This window comes from Camelina sativa, chromosome 16 (assembly GCF_000633955.1).
Source record: "Camelina sativa cultivar DH55 chromosome 16, Cs, whole genome shotgun sequence".
Lineage (NCBI taxonomy): Eukaryota > Viridiplantae > Streptophyta > Magnoliopsida > Brassicales > Brassicaceae > Camelina > Camelina sativa.
In genome coordinates, this window is record NC_025700.1 from 28,972,118 (window position 1) to 28,997,805 (window position 25,688).

Here is a 25,688-nt window from a genome sequence, read left to right on the forward strand (position 1 = left end):
ATAAGGTAACATCAATGCTTCCATCCATCTCTGGATTAATTCCGTCTCATGTCTTCTCGCTTGTTATCTCACCTTTTTCTTTTGTGATGACTGAATTATCAGAGATGAAATAGCTGGATGCAGTGAGAAAGCTTATGATTATGTCTCTATCAATGATGCTCGGCAGATGTTGCTGTTCTCTTCTGATCAAGAACTCTTAACCTATGTCAACGAGGTAAAAGAAAAAACATTTTGTGTAACCACTTGGAACCTTTTTAATTTTCATGAACCCTTGACGCCATTTAGTTTTTGTCATATAATACAGGAGCACCCCGAGTGGGAAGTGAAGGACGGGTCTGTTGTCTTCCAGAAAGCCAAAGAAACTGCACCTTGCAAAGAGATTCCATCTCTGCAACTCATCAACCAGACTCTAAGCTACGCCAGAGAGCTGGAGCGTATCGTGTAAGATCCGATTTTTCTCAGTGTTCGTCTCTTCTCTTGCATTATGTTCCTGGAAATCTCCAGGTCATAAAACTTTGTTATCATGTAATGACTGATATGGAGCGAAGTATGTCTCAAAGAAGTGATTTGGTTGATTGGATTTGGCAAATGAGACTTTGTTACGACATTAATCTGTTCTTTCATAGTCTTCCCAAGCCTCTTATGTTATATTATATTGTTTATCGGGGCCGAATGATCAATCTACTCTTTGGTTGAGGATGGAGTTTTTAGTTCAGTTTGGTTATTTGGCTCGGGTTTTGGAGATTCTTCTTAAGGTAGTGTAGCCGATGGCTTGCTTTGATTAACCATCTAGTCCAAATATGGAAGAAGGAAAGTCATTTACAGGGTATATAGGAGGGACACAATTTGATCATTGCCAAACACTTGTCAACTTGGCAGACAGCTTGAAACAAGTGGGGGATATACGTTGCAACAATTACTTATTTTTGGGGATTAACTATTATTGATTAACACAGCTAATTTAACAAATTAGTAATCTAATGATATCATTAGAAGAAAGATGTCCCCACTAGGAAAGAAAACGTTACTGTTAATAAATATACTAATATGTATTTTAACCAAAAGGGATGAAGTAATGATCCACTTTGGGTAAGTAGTTGAAAGTGGCTGAGTGGTTTCTAGCTTTTTTATTCATTCCCGGAAAGTTAGATTCCGTTTATCATAATTTTTTTTTTTTTTTATGTTTGGCGGGGGGTCAAATAATTGCTTTGTTAATGAAAGTTATACGAGTAGTATTTGGCTAAGAGAAGAGCATAATAATGGGGGGGGGGGGGGNTAATAATAATGGGGGAATTAATTAAAGAATAGGAGTCGTTGATATTATTCTACTCACCCACAACAAGCAGCACTTAGTGCCTAATTACGTCTTAAAGGCTTTTAAAGACGCATAGAATATGTTAATGACAACATGTTGTTGGTGCTGGACGTGTAAGAAACGTCTTAGACATATAATCAATTCATTTCTATTTTTTTTTTTTGTTAAATAAATGTGATACAAATCTCACTCGGTCATAAACAATTGCAACATTCAAATTCGAAAAAAAAAAAAAAAAAAAATCGTATCATCGAGTCCTCTGATTCCACACCTTATTATTATTTATGTGTGTATCGAATTTTGTCAAAGACAATTGTCAAGAGAGATGGTCAATCAATATCAATATCAAATAGATTAATTTTAGAAACTTCCACAAAAATAAATACCCATCTTAAAAAGGATAATCGAATTTGGGTGGAAATGATCCAATTAAAAAAATTTGAAGTCGATGCTTTTTTTTTTTTTTTTTTTTCCCAAAAAAAAAAANAGAAAATAAAGAATTTGCATGAAGAGAGAGAGAGATATTCTAGTGGTTGGGGTAAAATGGTACAGCGTGGAATCATCAAAAATATATGTCTTGTCTTCAATTATAATATTTCCAACTTGCTGCTCTTCTCCTCCTCTCTCATTTCTGATTTCTTCTTCTTCTCCTTCTTCTTCTGGTCTCAACTTGCTTGAATCACAGTTCTGCTTCTTTTTTTTTTGGCCTCGGAGTCGGAGAATTAAAAGGCGAAAGAAATTTCCGGAGAGAGATATTCACACTCTGACTCTGACGAAGCTTGAATCACAGTTTCTTGTTGTTGTTGGTCGCCTGCTTGCTTGCTTGCTGTTTGTTTGTTTGTTTGTTTGATGGAACTTGACGATTTGGATCTCAGCGGTTCTTGGCCGTTAGATCAGATAACTTTCTCTTCTAATTTCAAGTCTCCGGTCATTTTCTCATCTTCCGAACAGCCTTTCTCTCCTCTCTGGTCCTTCTCCGAATCTGCCGGTGATGTCGGCGCCGGCGATCTTTACGTAGCTCCCTCCTCTCGCTTCACCGATTATTCCCTTCTACTTGCTCCTCCTCCTCCTAGTAAGTTTTTAGATTCCAACTTTAGAATCCTATTCGGATAATGTAAGTTCCAGTAGTGGATATGCTCCTTTGGAATCTTCCTAGTTTCGAATTTTCCCGGATTTAAGTAAACGTTGCATTGCTTTGATCTTTTTTTTTAGATTTAAGTTGAATTTATTTGGATCTCGATCTGCAAATAATGCAGGTTCACAATCTGATGATACCACCACGACCAAGGAGGTTATTATTGATGATAACCATGCTCCTTCCCCCTATTCTGGTTTAATGCCCTCCTCCGAGAATCAAGATAATCCAGATTCTTACTGTGCTATCAAAGCCAAGATGACTCAAGCGCTTCGATTCTTCAAGGAATCTACTGGACAACAACACCTTCTTGCTCAGGTTTGGGCGCCTGTTAAAAACCGTGGACGATATGTTCTTACTACTTCGGGACAGCCCTTTGTTCTTGCTCCCAATAGTAACGGCCTTCATCAATACAGGATGGTTTCCTTGACCTATATGTTTTCCCTTGATGGTGAACGCGACGGTGACCTCGGCCTTCCCGGTCGCGTTTTCAGGAAGAAGTTGCCTGAGTGGACTCCCAATGTGCAGTATTACTCCAGCAAAGAGTTCTCCCGCCTTGGTCACGCCTTGCACTATAATGTTCAGGGGACCTTGGCTTTGCCTGTTTTTGAACCATCCAGGCAGCTCTGTGTTGGTGTTGTCGAGCTTATTATGACTTCTCCCAAGATTAATTATGCTCCTGAGGTTGAAAAAGTTTGTAAAGCGCTTGAGGTTTGCTTTTCTTTCTCCCTTTTTTTTTATTTTTTTTCTTTTTCTTCTGGGGGTCCTTTTATCAGTATCCTTTGATCTTACGGTGACATGAACGTTTTCTACTTGTGTTGCAGGCTGTGAATCTGAAAACTTCGGAAATACTGAACCACGAGACCACTCAGGTTATCTGCGAGTCCAAATGTCAAAATCTCGAGTATTCTTTCAGAAACTTTCAAGAACTGTCTTGAGTTCATTTTGTTCTGTTCCTTGTCGTTTTGATCCCCATTTTCCTTTTTGACTTCTCCTTTATACCAGATCTGCAACGAGGGTCGCCAAAATGCATTGGCTGAGATTTTGGAGATACTGACTGTGGTGTGCGAGACCTACAAACTTCCTTTAGCTCAGACATGGGTCCCTTGCAGGCATCGCAGTGTTCTAGCTTTTGGAGGTGGTTTTAAGAAAAGCTGTTCGAGCTTTGATGGGAGCTGTATGGGGAAAGTCTGTATGTCTACCAGTGATTTAGCGGTTTATGTTGTGGACGCTCATGTTTGGGGTTTCAGAGACGCTTGTGCTGAACACCATCTGCAGAAGGGACAAGGTGTTGCTGGGAGGGCGTTTCTCTCTGGAAATCTATGCTTCTCTAGGGATGTTACTCGGTTCTGCAAAACCGACTACCCATTAGTACATTATGCACGCATGTTCAAGTTGACGAGCTGTTTCGCGGTCTGCTTAAAGAGCACCTTTACCGGGGACGATGAGTATGTTCTTGAATTCTTTCTTCCTCCAGCCATCACAGACGAGAGTGAGCAAGATTTTCTGTTGGGTTCTCTGTTTCAGACAATGAAGCAGCACTATTCGAGTCTCAAGGTTGTCTCTGAAACTGAACTATGTGAAAACGAAATATCTCTTGAAGTCGTGGAAGCTTCAGAAGACGGAATGGTTTACTCGAAACTTGAACCTATCAGGATACATCGTCCAGCACCAATCTCTAAGGATTATCTTGAGCTCAACGCCCCCGAACAGAAGCTGAGCTTAAACTCTGACCTTATGGAGAATAATGAAGTCGCTGATGGGTTTGAGAGGTTCCAAACGCTTGAACCTTTATCGGAAGCCAAAACAGTGAAAAAATCAGAAAGGAAGCGTGGTAAAACCGAGAAAACAATCAGTATAGAAGTGCTTCAACAATATTTTGCTGGTAGTCTAAAAGACGCAGCAAAGAGCCTCGGTGGTATGCTCTTAACTTTGTCTATCGATTTCTGTAATTGTTGATGGCAAACTAAAAGAACTTTGTGCTTTCTTTTTCCAGTTTGCCCAACAACAATGAAACGCATTTGTCGACAACACGGGATCTCACGGTGGCCATCTCGCAAAATCAACAAGGTGAACCGATCTCTAACACGACTTAAACATGTTATAGACTCTGTTCAAGGTGCTGATGGATCACTCAACTTGACCTCCCTCTCCCCTCGCCCTTGGTCTCACCAAATATCTCCAACCGAAAACCAATCACCAAAGAACTTCCCTCCAGCTTCTACATCTCCTCCAAGTTATCTTCAAGATGTCAAGATTGAAAACAGAGATGCAGAAGACAGTGCAGGTTCATCAACATCGCGTGCTTCTTGCAAAGGTAAAAGTAAAAGCCTTTCAGCATCTTCATGTATTCTACTGCAAAATCTCAAGATCCGTCACCATTGTTCTCACACTGTCTCGTATTTCACAGTGGGTGTTATATGTGAGACGCGTTTTCGGCTTCCAACACACAACCAAGAAACAGTCAGGCAGACGGCCTTGGACGATTCGGACAGTAGCTCTAAAAACATAGCTAATTTTTGGGCACACTTAAGCTGCCAAGATACAGCTTCTCCAACAACACTCCACAATAAGCTCGTGAGTATAAAGGCAACGTACAGAGAAGACATCATCAGGTTCAAGATCTCACCGGAGTCGGTAAGCATTATGGGACTGAAGCAGCAAGTGGCTAAGAGGCTGAAGCTCGAAATGGCTGCGTTTGAGCTCAAGTATCTAGACGACGACAGCGAATGGGTCTCGGTCTCTTGTGATGCTGACCTCAGTGAGTGCCTTGACACGTCTGCAGCGAAAGCAAACACACTGAGGCTCTCAGTGCATGACGTGACTCTAAACTTTGGGAGCTCATGCGAAAGCTCAGAGGAAAACATGATGTGCTTATGACAATGCTTCACTTGTATACAACTTTCTTGTATGGATCTGAGAGTTTTGTTTTCTGGGAAGAGGAGTTTTAGACAGTATTCATTTTTGTGAGATGTATAAAAATGCATACTTCTCCACATATCAATAGATGTTGATGGAACAATAAAAATAAAAATTAGTTCTTGCCTATGTATGTGACTTCTGTTAATTACACTGGCAATTACCTCATACAACACTTGCAACTATGCATGTTTCATGATTCTCCAAGCGGAGCTTGTTAAAAACTTACCCCGTTAGACCTCTTTCTTGTATAATAAATATGCCTAATGATGGGTTGACCCAAAACAAAAAAATTATGCCTAATGAGGACATGTAAAAGGAGCAGTTTTGGTATTATTGTTAGAGAAATTAAATCATGGCATGTGGGCAACAACAACAAATAAATAAATAAAAGTGGTTACGATAAGTTCTATATCCCCACTTTAATATTTGGGAAGTACATAGAACTTATTTTTGGTAAATACTAGTGAGAATTATGGAAATATGGAACTCATTATATGGGTTAATAAATTGTACACACTTGATATATATTACTGGAGAGAATAATATTAAGGCTACATATAGATATAAAATTGTTCATGAACATTTACAATAACCAAAATTAGACCAATTTATTGATATTGATGAAAAGGTGACATGTTCTCTAATTCTCAGTTTCCATTGATAAGATTTGTGAAATACTTAAGAGAACAATATAAATATAGATCTCATTATATACTAATTGATAATGTACCTATATACTTGAGGAACATTTTGAAGTTTTAACTAAGAGAGCGACTTGTGCATTCTAAGAGCATGTTCAACGGTTGGGTGCCAAAAAAAGTATTTAAGCATGTTTGCAATTATAATATTGGAAATAAGTAACTTAAAAACATTTTTATAAATCTGTAAAATGGCATGTTCCAATGATAGATTCTAATTTTGGGTTTTTTTTTTTTTTTGGACAACCATGAATTTTCATTTAAATTAAAACCCATAAAAGGTTGTGTTCTTACAGCGTAAAACCAAATAGACATAGAGAGCTAAAAATAGGGGCTCCATGAGCTTAACAAAATGATTTTCACATTGAAAAGGTTTTGAGAAGTCTATTGGAACCATGACGGATTCGTTCTTGAAGTCAGGCTTCACGAAATCCTCGACCAACGGTGGTCATGAGCGGCTCTAGCGGATGGCACCGATGAGCTTTTAAAAGGGTGTTCCACGGAGGGAACGCTTGAGGGTTTTTCCGCCAACCCGAAAGGGTTCAAGGGCATGGGATAGTTTAAGCTTTGAAGAGCAAACATAATGGTTGTAGATGAAGCTGTATTCGGGGATCGTAGGCAGAGGGTATCAAAACATAACAAAGCAGGTGGGTCATCCCTCTCATGGCAATGGAGGTAAATGAAATCCACACAAAGCTTGTAATCAGTTTGGCCCTGGAAAGTGGAAATAGACCCAAACTTTCGATCTAATGGCAGTCGGTGGTACAAGGGTTCAACGATTTTTGTCGCCAACCTGAGAGGGTTCAATCGCATGGGATACTTAAAGCTTTGAAGAACATACCTCATAGTTGTAGATGAAGCTATAATCGGGGATCGCAGGAAGAGGGTGTCAAACTGTAACAAAGCAGGTGGGTCATCCCTCACATGGCAATGGAGGTAAATGAATTCCACACAAAGCTTGTAGTCAGTTTGGTCCTGGAAAGTTTCAACAGGCCTAAGCAATCGATCTACTGGTGGTAGGTGGTACAGGGGGTCTAAGGGTTTAAGCAAGGGGTTCAAGCAAGCTATCGGATCCGATTCATAACTATGGTTATACAAGGCCGACATCCGGACAAAGCTACTAAGCTGACCTCGACAAACAGATTTATCAAGCAGTTCTGAAGACACCAACATTCTGCTACCGAGGGAAACTCGACTTGATCCAGCAAAGACTATTGATACTAAAGAACTGGAACTTGACTTAAGCTTCTCAGTAACAGGTCTAGGTAGATAAATTCTAACACTTAAGCTTCTCAGTTCCTAAACAGTCTAAACATATTTCAACTTCTGAAATCAGTTCAGAAAATGGAACTTTGATGTCAGAAACTCAAGAGATCTTCACACAGAATGTAGTAACCTCTCAGCCTCATCTTGTGCATTGGCCAATCCTGATATGGCTGAGATATCAACACATACTGGACAGGAGGATCCAAAAAAACCGTCGCATACTCTGTTTATCAAAATGCAAGAGAAAAGGGTAGGTACAATATTCATGAAACAAAATGGACAACAAAAGAAAATCTGAAGTGGAGATAGTTATTATTACTTGGAGCTTAGATTCGGCATTGGACAAGAAGCTCTCATCAGAGATAAAGGCCACAACTTTATCTACCTTTTTCAATCCAAACCTATACATTCCAACAAAAAAAAAACACAACTTGACATTAAGATTATTAACAAACATAGACCAAAAGACAAAACCTCAAAAAAATGTCTCAAAAATACAAAAAAAAAGAACAAACCCATGAATCTTGTTCTTCAGTGCCTACAGTGATGTTTAAAATCACCCAGCAAGCAGGCTTCTTTACGAAGTGCATGAACAAGCACCGCTGGAGAAGGGTGTCTGCAAACAAAAACAAAAAAATTGATCAGCCATCAGCAACCAAACATGTCACAAAGGGTTTAAATATGTTCTGAGAAGTACTAACTTGAGAAATTGAACTAGTTTTGAGACAAAGTCAGCCTCAGTCAAACTTTGGATACCATCTTCAGAACCATTAGAGATGTCACAGTGCAAAGCAAGCATTTTTTATGACTTCTTCATCGTTTGAATGAAGAAGTAGTTCAAGTGCAGGGAGAGTAGGTTTCATCTGTTGAATCATTGCTTCATATGTTAAGCATTGGACGTATACAAACAGAGGAAACAGAGGAGAGAGAAGTAAGAAGACCTGATCCTAAACACTAATTTTGCTAAAATTGATTGAACCCTCAAATCATCAAATTCACAAGCTACTAACAATTGTAAACACTAATTTTGCTAAAATAAATACCCAATCGAAAGAATCCTAATTTTACTAATCAATTCATAAATCAGAAAACTCTAATTTTCTAATATCTATTCTTAATTCAGAAGATATTAAAGATCTACACTTCAAATCAGAGATATGCATACCATGGGACAAGATTGGAGCGTCCTTGAACCAAACTCATCGATTTCTTTACTTCCCGATTTGGTGTTTGCAATTAAGGAACCATATATCGCCGAAGTTGTCACCGGCGTCGCTTGGATGGTGATAACGCCAGATTAGAAACCCATTTCCGACTCATCTCTTCTCTCAATTCAACGGATTGAGGCTTGAGACAAAATTCACCGATTATCGGCTCGAAAGAAATGAAAGAGAGAGGAGAAAAAAGGTTCGGTCTTTTTTCTTTTGTTAATTTCACTAACCAATGACGGACCGACACATATGAGATCCTAAAGAATTCTAAAAATGCTTAACTTAGAATCGATTTTAACATTTATCATGTATTTTAATTTATTTTTAATCTTAAGCATCTCTTAAAAACTCCTTAGAACCACTGTTGAACTTGCTCTAAGTCCATAGATTTTGACCATCCCCATATATATATTATATATTAGAAAAATGTAACTGGTTTTTATGGAAATTTTCACAACTGAATTCTTATATATTAAAATCAATTTTATTGCAAAAATATATCTTTCAATTCAAAACTCATATTTATCCATTCTAATGGTTTTGTCAATAGCAAAAGTAATATGATTATATGATATCAGCAGGAAGGACTCTGTGTTTCCCACGCGCCTCTCTTCATGTTGATATTATTTTTCGTCGGTTCTTCCATCTTCTTAGTCGTCAGTTCTTCCATCTTCTTCGTCGATTGTAAAATTTCTCAATCCCTAGATTTTAAATTAGGGAAAGAGGAAAGAGAGAGAGAGAGAGAGAGTGTTGCTCAAGCAAAAAAGAGGAAGAGGAAGGACTGTGTCGACTGAGTAGAGAGAGACGAAGGACTGCTCAAGCAAATTAGTCGTCGGTTTTTCCATCTTTTTTTTTTTTTTCGTTTATCCTCTAATTAGAGAATCGCCAATTAATTTTTATAATGAAATGTTTTTCTCCCAAATTGTATTAAAATTTTACCAAAAGAAAATAAAATAATAAATATAATGTGTCGATTTTGTCATCGCCGGATAAACTATTTTTATCTTGGCCTTACATCATATATGTATATATTGATATTTTACCATTAACAAAAGAAGAAGTGTGATATTTTACAGGTTAAAAAGTAAAAGCTTATTGGTAAATAAATAGTAAGTTTGGTATAATCTTGATTGAAGTTGTTTTAAGGTCTTCCTTTCCCCGGTTCATGATCGTGATTGGCCCCTGTTCTTGCATAGTCAAGATGAAACTCCACAAGCTCTCTCTCCTGTACTTGACTACTAGTCTCCTTCATATCAATACATATTAATTTATTATCAAAAAATTCATAATTTCATGTTAAAACTTACTAATTATGGCATGAAAAGTAAGATAATTAACGACACATGCTCAATTACCTCACACAGCGAAACACAAACGTACGTTAAACACACCACTAACCAGAACGTCGCTACTTATCTATATTCCATTTGTTAATCTCAACTAAGTTTCTATACAAATACGATGAAATAGGAACCAAATTAACCAAATAGCAACTTATGAAAACGGCGGCATGCACACACGAATCATTATATATCATATATGATTAAGATGCAAAAATTGAGTATTCACCTTCTTCGACCTGAGATTCACAAAATGACGAGGGGTAGCGGCAGAAACATGAACGGAGGTGATTGTGAAAATAAGAACAATGAGAAATACTAATTCTTTTGTATTATAGCTCATGTTTGGTTGTTTTTTTGTTTGTTTCTTAAGCGGCTTAAGATTTGCAAGACATATAAGTTGTGAGATTTTATAGAGACAGACATACGAGATGAGTTATATAGAAGCAAGAGGTGGTGGAGATGACATTGTGAAGAAAGGTTGTTATTCATTTTGGAAACATAATCAAAAGCTATGGATGGATAATAATTATTGTAAAGTTATAGGAATATTAATTATAATTAGTTACATATTAAAATAAGATCAAAGATTATTATATTTCCCAACAAATGAATGAGAAACACATAATCACAAGTCAACTAGGTGCACTATGGATCCTCCTCTTTTGTCACCTTCCAATATTCGTCATTGCTTCAAATAATTCGAAAAATAATAATTGTCGTCTGAATACATATGATCCTTACTCAGTTACTTGGATATGAATGTGTATATATATATTTCTGTTTTGTTTTGTACTCTAATCGCTAATATAATTATAGTACGTATATGGACACCATGATATACATACATAGATCATATATTTTGTAGGAAATGAACATAATAGATGTATAAATGGACTGAATGATAGTGGAGAAGAGCACCCATTTATAAAAATTTGATATATATTCCTAATAAAGGTTGAGTGATTCTGATTCATATCTGATATCTCTCATCTTTTGTTTATATGATGATCTCTCTTTCAAACCTTTGCCAAACTCAGGAAGCCTAATTATTCGTCTTTCTTTTTTCTGTACCCACAAGCACTCATCACATATGCTTATACAATTTTTTTTTTTTTTTTTTTTTTAAAGCAAACAATGTCAGTGATTTTTATTATACAAGTTATTCGATCTTATCAAATATGTATGTACTACTTGATTAGGCCGGGCAACAAACAATTCATTACATTGGGCTTATGAATTAAGAAGCTGAATTAAAAAAAGGAAAGAGGCCCATTATCGTAAAACGAGCATACACGGACGGTCAAGATTAATCCAACGCAAGATCACAGATCTAATTGGCCGGTGCTGTGCGTGTCGCGATTTGATTGGTTTGCCACATATAAGATGACATGGCCTCTCTTTCTTCGCAGTCAATGGTGTTCACCGTACACATGTTATGAAATGAGTGGTCCACGTAATCTAAGATGGCACTGGCTCTCTCTCTCTTTCTCTTCGGGCATTGATTTACTTTTTTTTTTTTTTTTTTCTTTTTTCTTATTCTTATAAAGCTTCTTCATGCGACTTCATAGCTTTTGATAAAAATACAAAACATTTAGTTAAAAAAAAAAAAAGAGTACGAATCTCAATACTCAGCTCGAGATGGCTCGCAATACGGTGCTGCTTGCGTTCGTCTTGTTAGGTAAAAAGCCTTCGATCTGTATGAGTTTTGTTTTGTTTCTTCTGCTTGAATCAGTGAAAAAAGTTTCTTATGTTACTGTTTTTATGAATGTCACCGGATCTATGTTTGATGGGACTAGTAGTAGTTCATAGATGCTTTTGTTGATTTTGCACTATATTATTTCAGATTAGATCTGTCATAGTGCATTTGTATATATAGTTGTATCTGCATTGCTCATTGGCTGAAAAAAAAAAAATTGGATAGTGATCTGTGTCGTGTTGTGTTGGCCTCTTTGGTAACATTGTTGACGATTGAAATTTATGTATGATTCAGGATGTCTTTTTGCGGCTTCAATTGCGAAGGAAGAGGCTACCAAGTTGGGATCTGTTATTGGAATCGATCTTGGTACCACCTACTCTTGTGTTGGTGTTTACAAGAATGGCCATGTTGAGATCATTGCCAACGACCAAGGTAACCGTATTACACCTTCCTGGGTGGGTTTCACTGATTCCGAGAGGTTGATTGGTGAGGCTGCTAAGAACCAGGCTGCTGTTAATCCTGAGAGGACTGTCTTTGATGTCAAGCGTTTGATCGGCAGAAAGTAAATATTCTTTTTCTTTGCTTTTCGGTTTCTGTTGTTCTTATGGAATGTTGCATTAAATTCTTTTCTCATGGAATGTTGCATTAAAGTCTCTATCTTTTTTTCTAGGTTCGAAGACAAAGAGGTGCAGAAGGACATGAAACTTGTACCTTACAAGATTGTGAACAAGGAAGGCAAGCCTTACATTCAAGTCAAGATCAAGGATGGTGAGACCAAGGTCTTCTCTCCTGAGGAGGTCAGTGCCATGATTCTTACTAAGATGAAGGAGACTGCTGAAGCTTACCTTGGCAAAAAAATCAAGGACGCTGTTGTCACTGTTCCAGGTGAGTTTTAATTTACCAGAATACTCTGTCCTTACCTCTTCTTCCATGTTTGTTTGTTTGTTTGCTTTATTTAACCTCTTACTTTTTTTTACTTGTTGCAGCTTACTTCAACGATGCCCAGAGACAGGCCACAAAGGATGCTGGTGTTATCGCTGGCCTCAACGTTGCCAGAATCATAAACGAACCCACTGCTGCTGCTATTGCCTATGGTCTGGATAAAAAGGGTGGTGAGAAGAACATCCTCGTCTTTGACCTTGGTGGTGGTACCTTTGATGTCAGTGTCTTGACCATTGATAATGGAGTGTTTGAGGTACTCTCCACCAACGGTGACACCCACTTGGGAGGTAATTTAACCTGTACTTTAAAATCTATTGTCTGAATTACATTAGGCTGAACTGATTGTGTAGAGGCATATATATGGTTGTTGTGTTGACCTGTTTTGACTGTGTGATATGCGCAGGTGAGGACTTTGACCACAGGGTTATGGATTACTTCATCAAGCTGATCAAGAAGAAGCACCAGAAGGACATCAGCAAGGACTTCAAGGCTCTGGGTAAGCTCAGAAGGGAATGTGAGAGAGCCAAGAGAGCTCTTAGCAGCCAGCACCAAGTCCGTGTTGAGATTGAGTCCCTTTTCGATGGTACTGATTTCTCTGAGCCACTCACCAGAGCCCGTTTCGAGGAGCTGAACAATGACTTGTTCAGAAAGACAATGGGACCCGTGAAGAAGGCCATGGATGATGCTGGTCTAAAGAAGAGCCAGATCGATGAGATTGTTCTTGTTGGTGGAAGTACTAGAATCCCTAAGGTACAACAACTATTGAAGGACTTTTTTGAAGGGAAAGAGCCAAACAAGGGTGTGAACCCCGATGAGGCTGTTGCTTATGGTGCTGCCGTTCAGGGAGGTATATTGAGTGGAGAAGGTGGTGATGAAACCAAAGGTATGTCTCTCTGCGATGTACAGCTGTTTCTTATCTTAGTGTAAATGTTGTGTCTAAATGTGGTGTCTATATAATTTCAGATATCCTTCTTTTGGACGTTGCACCACTCACTTTGGGTATTGAGACCGTCGGAGGAGTGATGACAAAGCTGATCCCGAGAAACACGGTTATTCCAACCAAGAAATCTCAGGTGTTCACGACATACCAAGACCAGCAGACGACTGTCTCCATCCAGGTCTTTGAAGGTGAAAGAAGTCTCACCAAAGACTGTAGGCTGCTCGGGAAATTCGACCTCAACGGAATCCCACCAGCTCCGAGAGGGACCCCTCAGATCGAAGTCACATTTGAAGTGGACGCCAACGGTATTCTCAACGTGAAAGCAGAGGACAAGGCGAGTGGGAAATCAGAGAAGATCACAATCACAAACGAGAAGGGACGTCTGAGCCAAGAAGAGATTGAGCGGATGGTGAAGGAGGCAGAGGAGTTTGCAGATGAAGACAAGAAGGTAAAGGAGAGGATTGATGCAAGGAACAGCCTTGAGACATACGTGTACAACATGAAGAACCAAGTGAACGACAAGGACAAGCTTGCAGACAAATTGGAGGCGGATGACAAGGAGAAGATCGAAGCTGCGACCAAAGAGGCTCTCGAGTGGCTGGATGAAAACCAGAATGCAGAGAAAGAGGATTACGATGAGAAGCTGAAGGAGGTTGAGGCTGTTTGTAATCCAATCATCACTGCAGTATACCAAAAGTCTGGTGGGGCACCGGGCGGTGAATCAGGTTCGACAGATGAGGACGATGAGTCTCACGATGAGCTCTAGACCAAAAGTCGGATATTGCTGATTTGTGACTTCCCAAGTGGTTTGGAAAGAGTAGAGAGACTATAGACATATTAGTTGTTTATTAAATTTTTGAGCTTTTCATTGAAAAGAAAGAGCCGTTTTTTGTTTTGTTTTTGGTTTATGTATTTTATCAAGGAATGTTTTAAAGATTTTCAAATAGGGGAAGATTCTCTTGTTACATCGTCGTGTCTTTGGGATCATATTATCAAACTCACTTTCACCTCATGTCGACACACGTGTCTTTGGATGTGTCTTTTGGTAAGCGTCCAGTCCAGTGTTAAACATGTTTTTGCTGTTAGTGATATGTGGTGGGCCTTTTAGGCCTTGTAACCTTTTATTATTAGTGGTTTAATAAAAATTTACTTAAAAGAGAAAGAAAGAAAGAAAAAAGGGTTAGGCGAGAGGTCATGGCCCGGTGAATGAAATCAACAATCCCCACAATTACAGAGAGGAAATGTATATAAGAAAAGAAATGGGTGAGCCGAACTCTTTTGTGTAGTCGAAAAGCAGATTTCATCTGTTTCTTGAATCTTGATGATACATCCACGCCTGCCTGCTTCATTTTCTAAGGTCTGTATCGGTCTTGAATTATATATATTGATGATCTAGAGTGATTGATTTAGTTTGATTGATAAATAGGGTTTGTGAACTTTGGCTATGTATTAGAGACTTTGATGATGTTTAAAAAAAAAAAACTCTGATCCAGATTTGCTGTTAAAATTCGATTCGAGCCTGTCTCTGTCTCCAATGGATTTCATCAGCAATCTGCCAGATGAGGTTCTTGGCAAGATCCTGTCTTTACTTCCCACAAAACTTGTTGTTTCCACATCCGTTATGTCCAAGAGATAGAGGAATCTGTTGTTGCTTGTAGACAACTTTGATCTGGAAGACTCAACAACTAGTGGCTTCTCTGATTTCTTGGAGAAAACAGTGGCTCACCTGAGCACTTGTCCCATCAAGAGACTCTCTCTGAGTGGCCGCTATGAGATACCTCGCTCTAACCGTTTGATTGTCACTGCCCTCGAACGCGGATGCTTGGAACTACACTTGCAATCTTGATATCTGCATTTAGGGATCAGGATCTTGTCGAGTAACAACACGTTGGTTAAACTCACACTTTCAAAACGAACTGATGTTGCAGGGCATGTTCCCCCTAAAGGCACAATGTTCTTCCCGGCCCTCAAGACACTTTCTCTCGGTGCGCTTGTGGTTAATGAAGAACTTTACGAGTGGTTCATCTCTGGCTCCCGTGCGCTCGAGGAACTATTTATACGTGAGTGTTGTGATGATGACCCGCCAACTTGGCAGGGGTCCGGTTAGTAAATTCGTCAAGAGAGTCACGGTTTATTTCCATCTTCTTCTTTTCTCATGGGCTTATGATGAAGAAGTTTGGTTCGACACACCGTGTCTTGAGTTTCTTGACTACTCTGCTTTTGTCTCCCAAGGCTATACTCTTGTTGATGATATGCCTTCCCTTGTTGAAGCTATACTAGATCTTCGATTGTGGGAGCCTTCTGTCTCTTATGATAGTGATTATATTTATCAATATTTTGATGTTTACCGTCTAGAGGATCTTTTTGGTAATGTTACAAATCTAGTTGCGGGGATACGCAATGTTGAGACCCTTCACCTGTCTCCTGATGCTGTTGAGGTTAGTTTTGCTACAATTTCATTGTTCTTTCTTGGTTTCTAGCTACCCCTACCCTTGTGATAATTATAATTTTATAAGTGAAGGTGTTTTTCTTCTGCTGCGATTACATGCCGGTCTTCAACAACCTCCGTAATCTATCTTTTGAGAGCGACGAAGAAAAAGGATGGCAAGCATTGCCTCTTGTGCTAAATAATTCTCTACGTCTTCATACTCTAGCTATCAAAGTAAGGTGTTCAATGATTTTGTCAGAAATGGTTTGTTTTGCTCTTCTTATACATACATGTGAATAAAGATGGTCTGGTATTTTTTTAGGGACTTGTGCACAGAGTTACTAGTAGATGTGGAGACGCATGCCCCTGCATTAGCAAGAAGAAGAGGGGAATGTGTTGTTTGTTGGCATGTCGAATCAAGATGCTAGAGATTACAGGGTACGGAGGAAGTTTTAGAGAGCCGAAACAAATGAGGCATTTTTTGGGAAAACTGCAATGTCTTGAAACTGTGAGAATTGGTGTTCAAAAGGACAGCAACAAGTACTTGCGAGCCAATCTAACGACTCTTCCTAGAGCTTCACCAAAGTGCAACATCCAATTCATTTAATGCCTCTCTCTATCTCTCCCTCATTGTCGTTGTGTGGCTGAGATTCTTTGGTGATGTCAAAGAGATTTACAAACACTTTTTGTTAGTAACAAAAATATGACACTAAACTTGTTTCATTTGGTAAGGTTATATTTTTGGTAATCTAAATGACTACTCTCAAACATTCGGGTACCAAACATGATTGATTTCACCTCAATGGCCCTGAGCTAAATGTGTTAAGACTTAAGGTGTAAACCGGAGGACGATTAAATTAAAATCATTATTATGTTTGTTTGGTTTAGTCTCCATTGTCTCTGTCCGGGCCAGAAGGTTCCAAATAGCCCTAAAAAACCAACCAAAAAGGTTAAGGTTCGCCTTCACCCCTCTCGGCTCTCTCGAGATATCAAAGATCAGTTTGTGTGGAATTGTAAGTAATCCTCTCTCTCGCTTCTGTGTTTCGCCATGACAGAAGTTGCGAGCTCGGTGGTCTATGAAGTGCTCGGACGCAGAGCTCAGGATGTGGACGAGCCGATCATGGACTACATCATCAATGTCCTCGCCGACGAGGATTTCGACTTCGGTGAGGAAGGTGAAGGTGCCTTTGACGCCGTCGGTGAGCTCCTCGTCGCTGCTGAATGCGTTTCCGATTTCGACGAGTGCCGTTTGGTAAGCAAATCATCGGACCTTGCTGCTTCAGTTCAATTATTGATTGTATCCTAGATTCGTTTTTTTCTTTTCTTTAGGGTCTCTCTGTGAGTGGGAATTTAATTAAATCTGTGGTGAAATGGTTTCAAGAATAGGTTTCGCTTTTTGAGATAAAGAAATGCTTAGTTTTGTAACTGGATGTGTGGTGTGTAGGTTTGTAGCAAATTGTCGGATAAGTTTGGAAAGCATGGATTGGTGAAGCCTACACCAACTGTAAGGAGTCTTGCTATGCCTGTGCGGATGAACGATGGAATGGATGATGGACCGGTTAAGAAGACGAAGCCTGAGCCTGTGGATGGGCCTTTGCTCACGGAACGTGATTTAGCTAAGATTGAGAGGAGAAAGAAAAAGGATGATCGCCAAAGAGAGGTATTGAATTATAATGACACATTCCCTTTTTTTAGTTGACATTTTGTTCTATTTTGTTTTTATTTGTGAGATTTACTTGTTTCTTTGTTTTTGCAGCTACAATATCAACAACATGTTGCTGAAATGGAAGCCGCTAAAGCAGGGATGCCTACTGTCAGTGTCAATCATGACACTGGTGGTGGCTCCGCTATCAGAGATATTCATATGGATAACTTTAATGTTTCTGTTGGAGGCCGTGATCTCATTGTCGATGGATCTATCACCCTCTCTTTTGGACGCCATTACGGTGGGTTTTTCTTATTTATTTTAGCTGTCTTTTTAATCCAAGGAATTGACGGGAAGAGAAATCTAGCTTACAAATGGGAACTTTTTCTCTGTGGGTTACTCTACAGGCCTTGTAGGACGTAATGGTACCGGAAAAACAACTTTTTTGAGGTATATGGCTATGCACGCTATAGAGGGTATTCCTACTAATTGCCAGATATTGCATGTCGAACAAGAAGTGGTTGGTGACAAGACGACAGCTTTACAATGCGTTCTTAACACTGATGTTGAAAGAACCAAGCTGTTGGAAGAAGAGATTCAAATACTCGCAAAGCAGGTTAGATCAAGCTTGTTTACTAATTAGTATTACCATTTACTCATTCAGGTGTTTTGTCTTTTCGTATCATCTCTCTTTGTTGGTAATGTGAACTCTTGTTGGGTTATCTGAAGAGAGAAATGGAAGAACCCACAGCTAAGGATGGAATGCCTAAAGACACAATTGAAGGAGATCTTATGTCTCAAAGGCTTGAAGAAATATACAAAAGACTTGATGCAATTGATGCTTATACTGCTGAGGCTCGGGCAGCTAGTATCCTTGCTGTAAGTTGCTCTTTACCACTATAAATTTTCTGCAGCCCTTTAGAGGTTTTTCGTTTGGTAGCATAGATAGAAACAAGAGGGTATGCATATCTGGATGCAAGTCGTGACCCATCACCACATAATGCATATAAATTGCTAGATTTGGGTGCCATCTTCTGTTGACATCTTTGCATGTGCTTTTGTTGCCTTCAACTTTGAGTACTGTTAGCTAACTTGCAGATGTTGCTCTCTACGTCATTTTCAGGGTCTAAGTTTCACTCCAGAAATGCAGAAGAAAGCTACGAATACTTTTTCAGGAGGATGGAGAATGCGAATTGCACTTGCTCGTGCTCTATTTATAGAGCCTGATTTGTTGTTGCTTGATGAACCTACGGTGTGTTTTCTTTTAATTGTTTTCCCTTTTAGATCAATCTATCCTTTATATTTTAAGGTTTCTGACATAATTTTCCTCTCTTTTGGTAGAACCATCTTGATCTCCATGCTGTCTTATGGTTAGAAACATATCTAACGAAGTGGCCAAAAACATTTATAGTCGTTTCCCATGCTAGGGAATTCTTGAACACGGTACTTTTTCTCTATTGATCTCCATACTGTTATTATTTCTCCAATATCTCTGGACATGTGTAATACTTGTTTTTGTCTACAGGTGGTCACGGACATCATCCATTTGCAAAACCAAAAACTAAGTACCTATAAGGGAAATTATGATATTTTCGAAAGAACACGGGAAGAACAAGTGAAAAATCAGCAAAAAGCTTTTGAATCAAGTGAACGATCACGGTCACATATGCAGGTTTCTTTTTTTTCTACTGAAAACTGAACTTATGAATTTCTGTTTCAACTCGTCTCTAGTTTGTTTAACAGTATTCCAACATGGGGATTTCAGTTTGATGTTTGATATCTTGTTTATTGCTACAGGCGTTCATTGATAAATTTCGTTACAATGCAAAGAGGGCGTCTCTTGTTCAGTCAAGAATCAAGGTGTCAACAGTTACAACTATTTATGTGATTAAATTTTGGCCATCAGCGGTACTCTAATATTATTGTGTCCATGATTCAGGCATTGGACCGGCTGGCTCATGTGGATCAAGTTATTAATGATCCTGAGTAAGGAAGCCCCTCTTATATATATACTAAATCACTTTCAATTGAAATTAGGAATGATGCTGTACTATGATATTGGATAAAATTGTTGCAGTAGTATTCAACCTGCCTTTTATACATTAACCTCTTGTCTTTCTCTTGCAGCTATAAATTTGAATTCCCAACTCCTGACGATAAGCCTGGACCTCCCATCATCAGTTTTAGGTTTGTTATCTTCCAGAAACCAGCAGTGTGAATCTGACAGAAACTTCTTTAATTTTAGTATGGGGAGGACCCAGACATCAACATGCTAAATGTCCTTGCTCTTTCTTTCTACAGTGATGCATCATTTGGCTACCCTGGTGGTCCGTTGTTGTTTAGGAACCTAAATTTCGGAATAGATCTAGACAGCCGTATGGCAAGTAAGAAGGCTCTCCCCCTTTCCCTTGATTATGAGATCTCGCAGATGATACATGTATATAAACTGTCATCTATCATATGTGGATACCAATACGCACAGCATCAAAGAACGTTTAGAACTCTTAAATTTTTGAGGTTCTTCCCAGCATTGTAAATTATATATAAGGTTTTCTCGTCGGTTTGCAGTGGTGGGACCCAATGGTATTGGTAAATCAACTATTCTCAAACTTATTTCTGGGGATCTGCAACCAAGCTCTGGAACAGTTTTCCGTTCTGCTAAGGTATGGCAGAAGACTACTCTTTTCCCTGAACAACAAATTGAACACTGTCTCTCTGGAACATATGAGATGAGCTTATATAAAACCTTAAATAATGAAGACCCCATCTAGGTTTAAGAAGTTGGATTATTAGAAAGCATTGATATTTGAACATTTCTTTTCACAACAATATTATTAAATCTTAGGTTTCTGAGTGCTTGATTTCCTGCTCTGTTAAGCGTTAATGTATAGTTTGGTGGCTCTGATATGGTGTATTGATATATCCTTTTGCAGGTTCGAGTTGCAGTCTTTAGTCAGCACCATGTGGATGGACTAGACCTTTCTTCGAATCCTCTTCTATATATGATGCGCTGCTACCCTGTAAGTTCCCACTCCTGTAATATCCCTCTTATTTGTATGTGTCAGTTAACATGAGATCAAAATCGAGGTAAAAAAGTTTCATATATTAGTGTTTACAGTATTGTCTNCGCCGTCGGTGAGCTCCTCGTCGCTGCTGAATGCGTTTCCGATTTCGACGAGTGCCGTTTGGTAAGCAAATCATCGGACCTTGCTGCTTCAGTTCAATTATTGATTGTATCCTAGATTCGTTTTTTTCTTTTCTTTAGGGTCTCTCTGTGAGTGGGAATTTAATTAAATCTGTGGTGAAATGGTTTCAAGAATAGGTTTCGCTTTTTGAGATAAAGAAATGCTTAGTTTTGTAACTGGATGTGTGGTGTGTAGGTTTGTAGCAAATTGTCGGATAAGTTTGGAAAGCATGGATTGGTGAAGCCTACACCAACTGTAAGGAGTCTTGCTATGCCTGTGCGGATGAACGATGGAATGGATGATGGACCGGTTAAGAAGACGAAGCCTGAGCCTGTGGATGGGCCTTTGCTCACGGAACGTGATTTAGCTAAGATTGAGAGGAGAAAGAAAAAGGATGATCGCCAAAGAGAGGTATTGAATTATAATGACACATTCCCTTTTTTTAGTTGACATTTTGTTCTATTTTGTTTTTATTTGTGAGATTTACTTGTTTCTTTGTTTTTGCAGCTACAATATCAACAACATGTTGCTGAAATGGAAGCCGCTAAAGCAGGGATGCCTACTGTCAGTGTCAATCATGACACTGGTGGTGGCTCCGCTATCAGAGATATTCATATGGATAACTTTAATGTTTCTGTTGGAGGCCGTGATCTCATTGTCGATGGATCTATCACCCTCTCTTTTGGACGCCATTACGGTGGGTTTTATTATTTATTCTAGCTCTCTTTTTAATCCAATCTAGCTTACTGATGGGAACTTGTTCTTTTTGGATTACTCTACAGGCCTTGTAGGACGTAATGGTACCGGAAAAACAACCTTTTTGAGGTATATGGCTATGCACGCTATTGAGGGTATTCCTACTAATTGCCAGATATTGCATGTCGAACAAGAAGTGGTTGGTGACAAGACGACAGCTTTACAATGCGTTCTTAACACTGATGTTGAAAGAACCAAGCTGTTGGAAGAAGAGATTCAAATACTCGCAAAGCAGGTTAGATCAAGCTTGTTTACTAATTAGTATTACCATTTACTCATTCAGGTGTTTTGTCTTTTCGTATCATCCGTCTTTGCTGGGAATGTTGACTCTTGTTGTGTTATCTGAAGAGAGAAATGGAAGAACCCACAGCTAAGGATGGAATGCCTAAAGACACAATTGAAGGAGATCTTATGTCTCAAAGGCTTGAAGAAATATACAAAAGACTTGATGCAATTGATGCTTATACTGCTGAGGCTCGGGCAGCTAGTATCCTTGCTGTAAGTTGCTCTTTACCACTATAAATTTTCTGCAGCCCTTTAGAGGTTTTTCGTTTGGTAGCATAGATAGAAACAAGAGGGTATGCATATCTGGATGCAAGTCGTGACCCATCACCACATAATGCATATAAATTGCTAGATTTGGGTGCCATCTTCTGTTGACATCTTTGCATGTGCTTTTCTTGCCTTCATCTTTGAGTACTGTTTGCTAACTTGCAGATGTTGCTCTCTACGTCATTTTCAGGGTCTAAGTTTCACTCCAGAAATGCAGAAGAAAGCTACGAATACTTTTTCAGGAGGATGGAGAATGCGAATTGCACTTGCTCGTGCTCTATTTATAGAGCCTGATTTGTTGTTGCTTGATGAACCTACGGTGTGTTTTCTTTTAATTGTTTTCCCTTTTAGATCAATCTATCCTTTATATTTTAAGGTTTCTGACATAATTTTCCTCTCTTTTGGTAGAACCATCTTGATCTCCATGCTGTCTTATGGTTAGAAACATATCTAACGAAGTGGCCAAAAACATTTATAGTCGTTTCCCATGCTAGGGAATTCTTGAACACGGTACTTTTTCTCTATTGATCTCCATACTGTTATTATTTCTCCAATATCTCTGGACATGTGTAATACTTGTTTTTGTCTACAGGTGGTCACGGACATCATCCATTTGCAAAACCAAAAACTAAGTACCTATAAGGGAAATTATGATATTTTCGAAAGAACACGGGAAGAACAAGTGAAAAATCAGCAAAAAGCTTTTGAATCAAGTGAACGATCACGGTCACATATGCAGGTTTCTTTTTTTTCTACTGAAAACTGAACTTATGAATTTCTGTTTCAACTCGTCTCTAGTTTGTTTAACAGTATTCCAACATGGGGATTTCAGTTTGATGTTTGATATCTTGTTTATTGCTACAGGCGTTCATTGATAAATTTCGTTACAATGCAAAGNAAATCGAGGTAAAAAAGTTTCATATATTAGTGTTTACAGTATTGTCTACGTCTTACAAGTTACAAGGACAATTTCAGTTAGCAAAAATCTACATGCCCTCGGCTTCTCAAGATGTCTTAACTTGTATTTTTGATATGATGTCGCAGGGAGTACCGGAACAAAAGCTCAGAAGTCACTTGGGNCTAAATCACTTTCAATTGAAATTAGGAATGATGCTGTACTATGATATTGGATAAAATTGTTGCAGTAGTATTCAACCTGCCTTTTATACATTAACCTCTTGTCTTTCTCTTGCAGCTATAAATTTGAATTCCCAACTCNGCCCATGTACACTTTGTCAGGTACTTTTTCGGGTGTTTGGAGTTCTATAACCGCAATATTCTTGATGCAAGCCCTAGAATGAAATTAGAACTACTTCAGTTATGTGTTGTGGCAATAGTAATTTGTTATGTCACTAATGTTTTTGGGTGTCAATGGAAAATTAGGTGGTCAGAAAAGCAGAGTGGCATTTGCGAAGATAACATTCAAGAAACCACACTTGTTATTGCTTGATGAGCCGTCCAATCATCTTGTAAGCTACATCTATAAATATATAGTCAATGCAACTTCTTAACAAGGATTACGGTTTGCTAAAAGTAGGAACTATAATATATAATCTCAGGATCTGGATGCTGTGGAAGCTTTGATCCAAGGACTAGTCTTATTCCAAGGCGGNCTCTATATATGGTTTTCTCGTCGGGTTGCAGTGGTGGGACCCAATGGTATTGGTAAATCAACTATTCTCAAACTTATTTCTGGGGATCTGCAACCAAGCTCTGGAACAGTTTTCCGTTCTGCTAAGGTATGGCAGAAGACTACTCTTTTCCCTGAACAACAAATTGAACACTGTCTCTCTGGAACATATGAGATGAGCTTATATAAAACCTTAAATAATTAAGACCCCATCTAGGTTTAAGGAGTTGGATTCTTAGAAAGCATTGATATTTGAAAATTTCTTTTCACAACAGTATTATTAAATCTTAGGTTTCTGAGTGCTTGATTTCCTGCTCTGTTAAGCGTTAATGTATAGTTTGGTGGCTCTGATATGGTGTATTGATATATCCTTTTGCAGGTTCGAGTTGCAGTCTTTAGTCAGCACCATGTGGATGGACTAGACCTTTCTTCGAATCCTCTTCTATATATGATGCGCTGCTACCCTGTAAGTTCCCACTCCTGTAATATCCCTCTTATTTGTATGTGTCAGTTAACATGAGATCAAAATCGAGGTAAAAAAGTTTCATATATTAGTGTTTACAGTATTGTCTACGTCTTACAAGTTACAAGGACAATTTCAGTTAGCAAAAATCTACATGCCCTCGGCTTCTCAAGATGTCTTAACTTGTATTTTTGATATGATGTCGCAGGGAGTACCGGAACAAAAGCTCAGAAGTCACTTGGGTTCTCTTGGGGTTACTGGAAATCTTGCACTGCAGCCCATGTACACTTTGTCAGGTACTTTTTCGGGTGTTTGGAGTTCTATAACCGCAATATTCTTGATGCAAGCCCTAGAATGAAATTAGAACTACTTCAGTTATGTGTTGTGGCAATAGTAATTTGTTATGTCACTAATGTTTTTGAGTGTCAATGGAAAATTAGGTGGTCAGAAAAGCAGAGTGGCATTTGCGAAGATAACATTCAAGAAACCACACTTGTTATTGCTTGATGAGCCGTCCAATCATCTTGTAAGCTACATCTATAAATATATAGTCAATGCAACTTCTTAACAAGGATTACGGTTTGCTAAAAGTAGGAACTATAATATATAATCTCAGGATCTGGATGCTGTGGAAGCTTTGATCCAAGGACTAGTCTTATTCCAAGGCGGTATTTGCATGGTACTCTCTCAATCCTTGTCCACTAGAGAAATTGGCTTTCAAGAATAAATATGAATCTGTGTACCGTGGGTTGGTGTTTATTGAGATTCATAATACAAGAAGCAATCAATCTTGTTTGTTTGTGTGTTTGTGCAGGTGAGTCACGACGAGCATCTAATATCGGGAAGTGTGGATGAGCTATGGGTTGTGTCAGACGGCAGGATTACACCATTCCATGGAACCTTCCATGACTACAAGAAACTTCTGCAATCTTCATCTTAAGCTGTGCTGCATTTATTATATTTCCCATATCCATGTTACGTTTTTATTTACTTCCCTCAATAGGACACAGCAGTCAGCAGTCATCCTTTTTACCTGAGATTAGGCGACCGTATTTTACTTGTTTGTTAAAAACCATTATAGTTTGCTTTATTGTGTTTAAAAGGTTTACTTGAAACTGAAAAGTAAAAGAAGCATACGGACGGAGTTGAATCATCCGTAGATATACATATTCTCTAATGTCCACTTTACTGTTTGACTCATCCGTTAACGTATATTTTTTGGGGCCTAATTAAAATGGAGCATTCTAATTGTGCTTACATGTCCAGTGCTGTAAGTGTTTGACTTCCCCCTATTCAACTCATTTACTAAAAAAGATCAGTGCTTTGTCATCCTAATGAATACTATATGGTTTACGCTTTTTTACTTGTTTAGATGTTATAATGGAACAATTACAGAATAAGGCATTTTTTAAAAAAATCTTATTAATTTAGGAACTCTAACCCGTACTCTCGGATTCAGGCATTATTTGTCATACGAAAAAGACGTTTGTAACCTTCTCCCTAAATGCAACGCAATTCAAATTCAATAATATTTTAATTATTTTTTTTTTTTTTTTTTTCG

At 38.6% G+C, this 25,688-nt stretch overlaps 3 protein-coding genes, 3 long non-coding RNA genes and 1 pseudogene across 7 annotated transcripts; 5 read left to right on the plus strand and 2 right to left on the minus strand.

Annotated features, from left to right (window-relative positions):
- Positions 79–648, plus strand: LOC104753121. Its single transcript, XR_762076.1, has 2 exons — positions 79–214; positions 305–648. It is a non-coding gene; the product is annotated as an uncharacterized LOC104753121 (long non-coding RNA).
- On the plus strand, positions 1,884–5,448 carry LOC104753122 (protein NLP6). 2 transcript variants are annotated; one of them, XM_010475418.2, is made up of 6 exons: positions 1,884–2,387; positions 2,572–3,161; positions 3,275–3,322; positions 3,456–4,368; positions 4,447–4,767; positions 4,861–5,448. In XM_010475418.2, the coding sequence occupies exons 1-6, from the start codon at positions 2,165–2,167 to the stop codon at positions 5,328–5,330; spliced, it is 2,565 nt and encodes an 854-aa protein (XP_010473720.1). In that variant the 5' UTR covers positions 1,884–2,164; the 3' UTR covers positions 5,331–5,448. The 2 variants fall into 2 exon arrangements, with proteins under 2 accessions (XP_010473720.1, XP_019093004.1); XM_019237459.1 differs by lacking the exon at positions 1,884–2,387 and having other exon boundaries at positions 2,676–2,768; positions 2,867–3,161.
- LOC109129669 lies at positions 7,656–8,188 on the minus strand. The gene is made up of 3 exons (XR_002035948.1): positions 8,038–8,188; positions 7,852–7,952; positions 7,656–7,737 (listed from the first exon to the last, which is right to left on the minus strand). It is a non-coding gene; the product is annotated as an uncharacterized LOC109129669 (long non-coding RNA).
- On the minus strand, positions 9,569–10,359 carry LOC104753124. The gene is made up of 2 exons (XR_762077.2): positions 10,117–10,359; positions 9,569–9,793 (listed from the first exon to the last, which is right to left on the minus strand). It is a non-coding gene; the product is annotated as an uncharacterized LOC104753124 (long non-coding RNA).
- LOC104753125 (mediator of RNA polymerase II transcription subunit 37a) lies at positions 11,446–14,435 on the plus strand. The gene is made up of 6 exons (XM_010475419.2): positions 11,446–11,568; positions 11,881–12,148; positions 12,257–12,471; positions 12,573–12,815; positions 12,932–13,411; positions 13,492–14,435. The coding sequence occupies exons 1-6, from the start codon at positions 11,529–11,531 to the stop codon at positions 14,232–14,234; spliced, it is 1,989 nt and encodes a 662-aa protein (XP_010473721.1). The 5' UTR covers positions 11,446–11,528; the 3' UTR covers positions 14,235–14,435.
- On the plus strand, positions 14,634–16,686 carry LOC104753126 (annotated as a pseudogene).
- On the plus strand, positions 16,849–25,292 carry LOC104753128 (ABC transporter F family member 3). Its single transcript, XM_010475423.2, has 18 exons — positions 16,849–17,148; positions 17,341–17,556; positions 17,653–17,842; positions 17,949–18,157; positions 18,271–18,420; positions 18,665–18,793; positions 18,883–18,984; positions 19,067–19,213; positions 19,339–19,401; positions 19,481–19,527; positions 19,669–19,728; positions 19,843–19,925; positions 20,110–20,204; positions 20,475–20,561; positions 24,336–24,423; positions 24,568–24,653; positions 24,744–24,806; positions 24,942–25,292. The coding sequence occupies exons 1-18, from the start codon at positions 16,945–16,947 to the stop codon at positions 25,065–25,067; spliced, it is 2,145 nt and encodes a 714-aa protein (XP_010473725.1). The 5' UTR covers positions 16,849–16,944; the 3' UTR covers positions 25,068–25,292.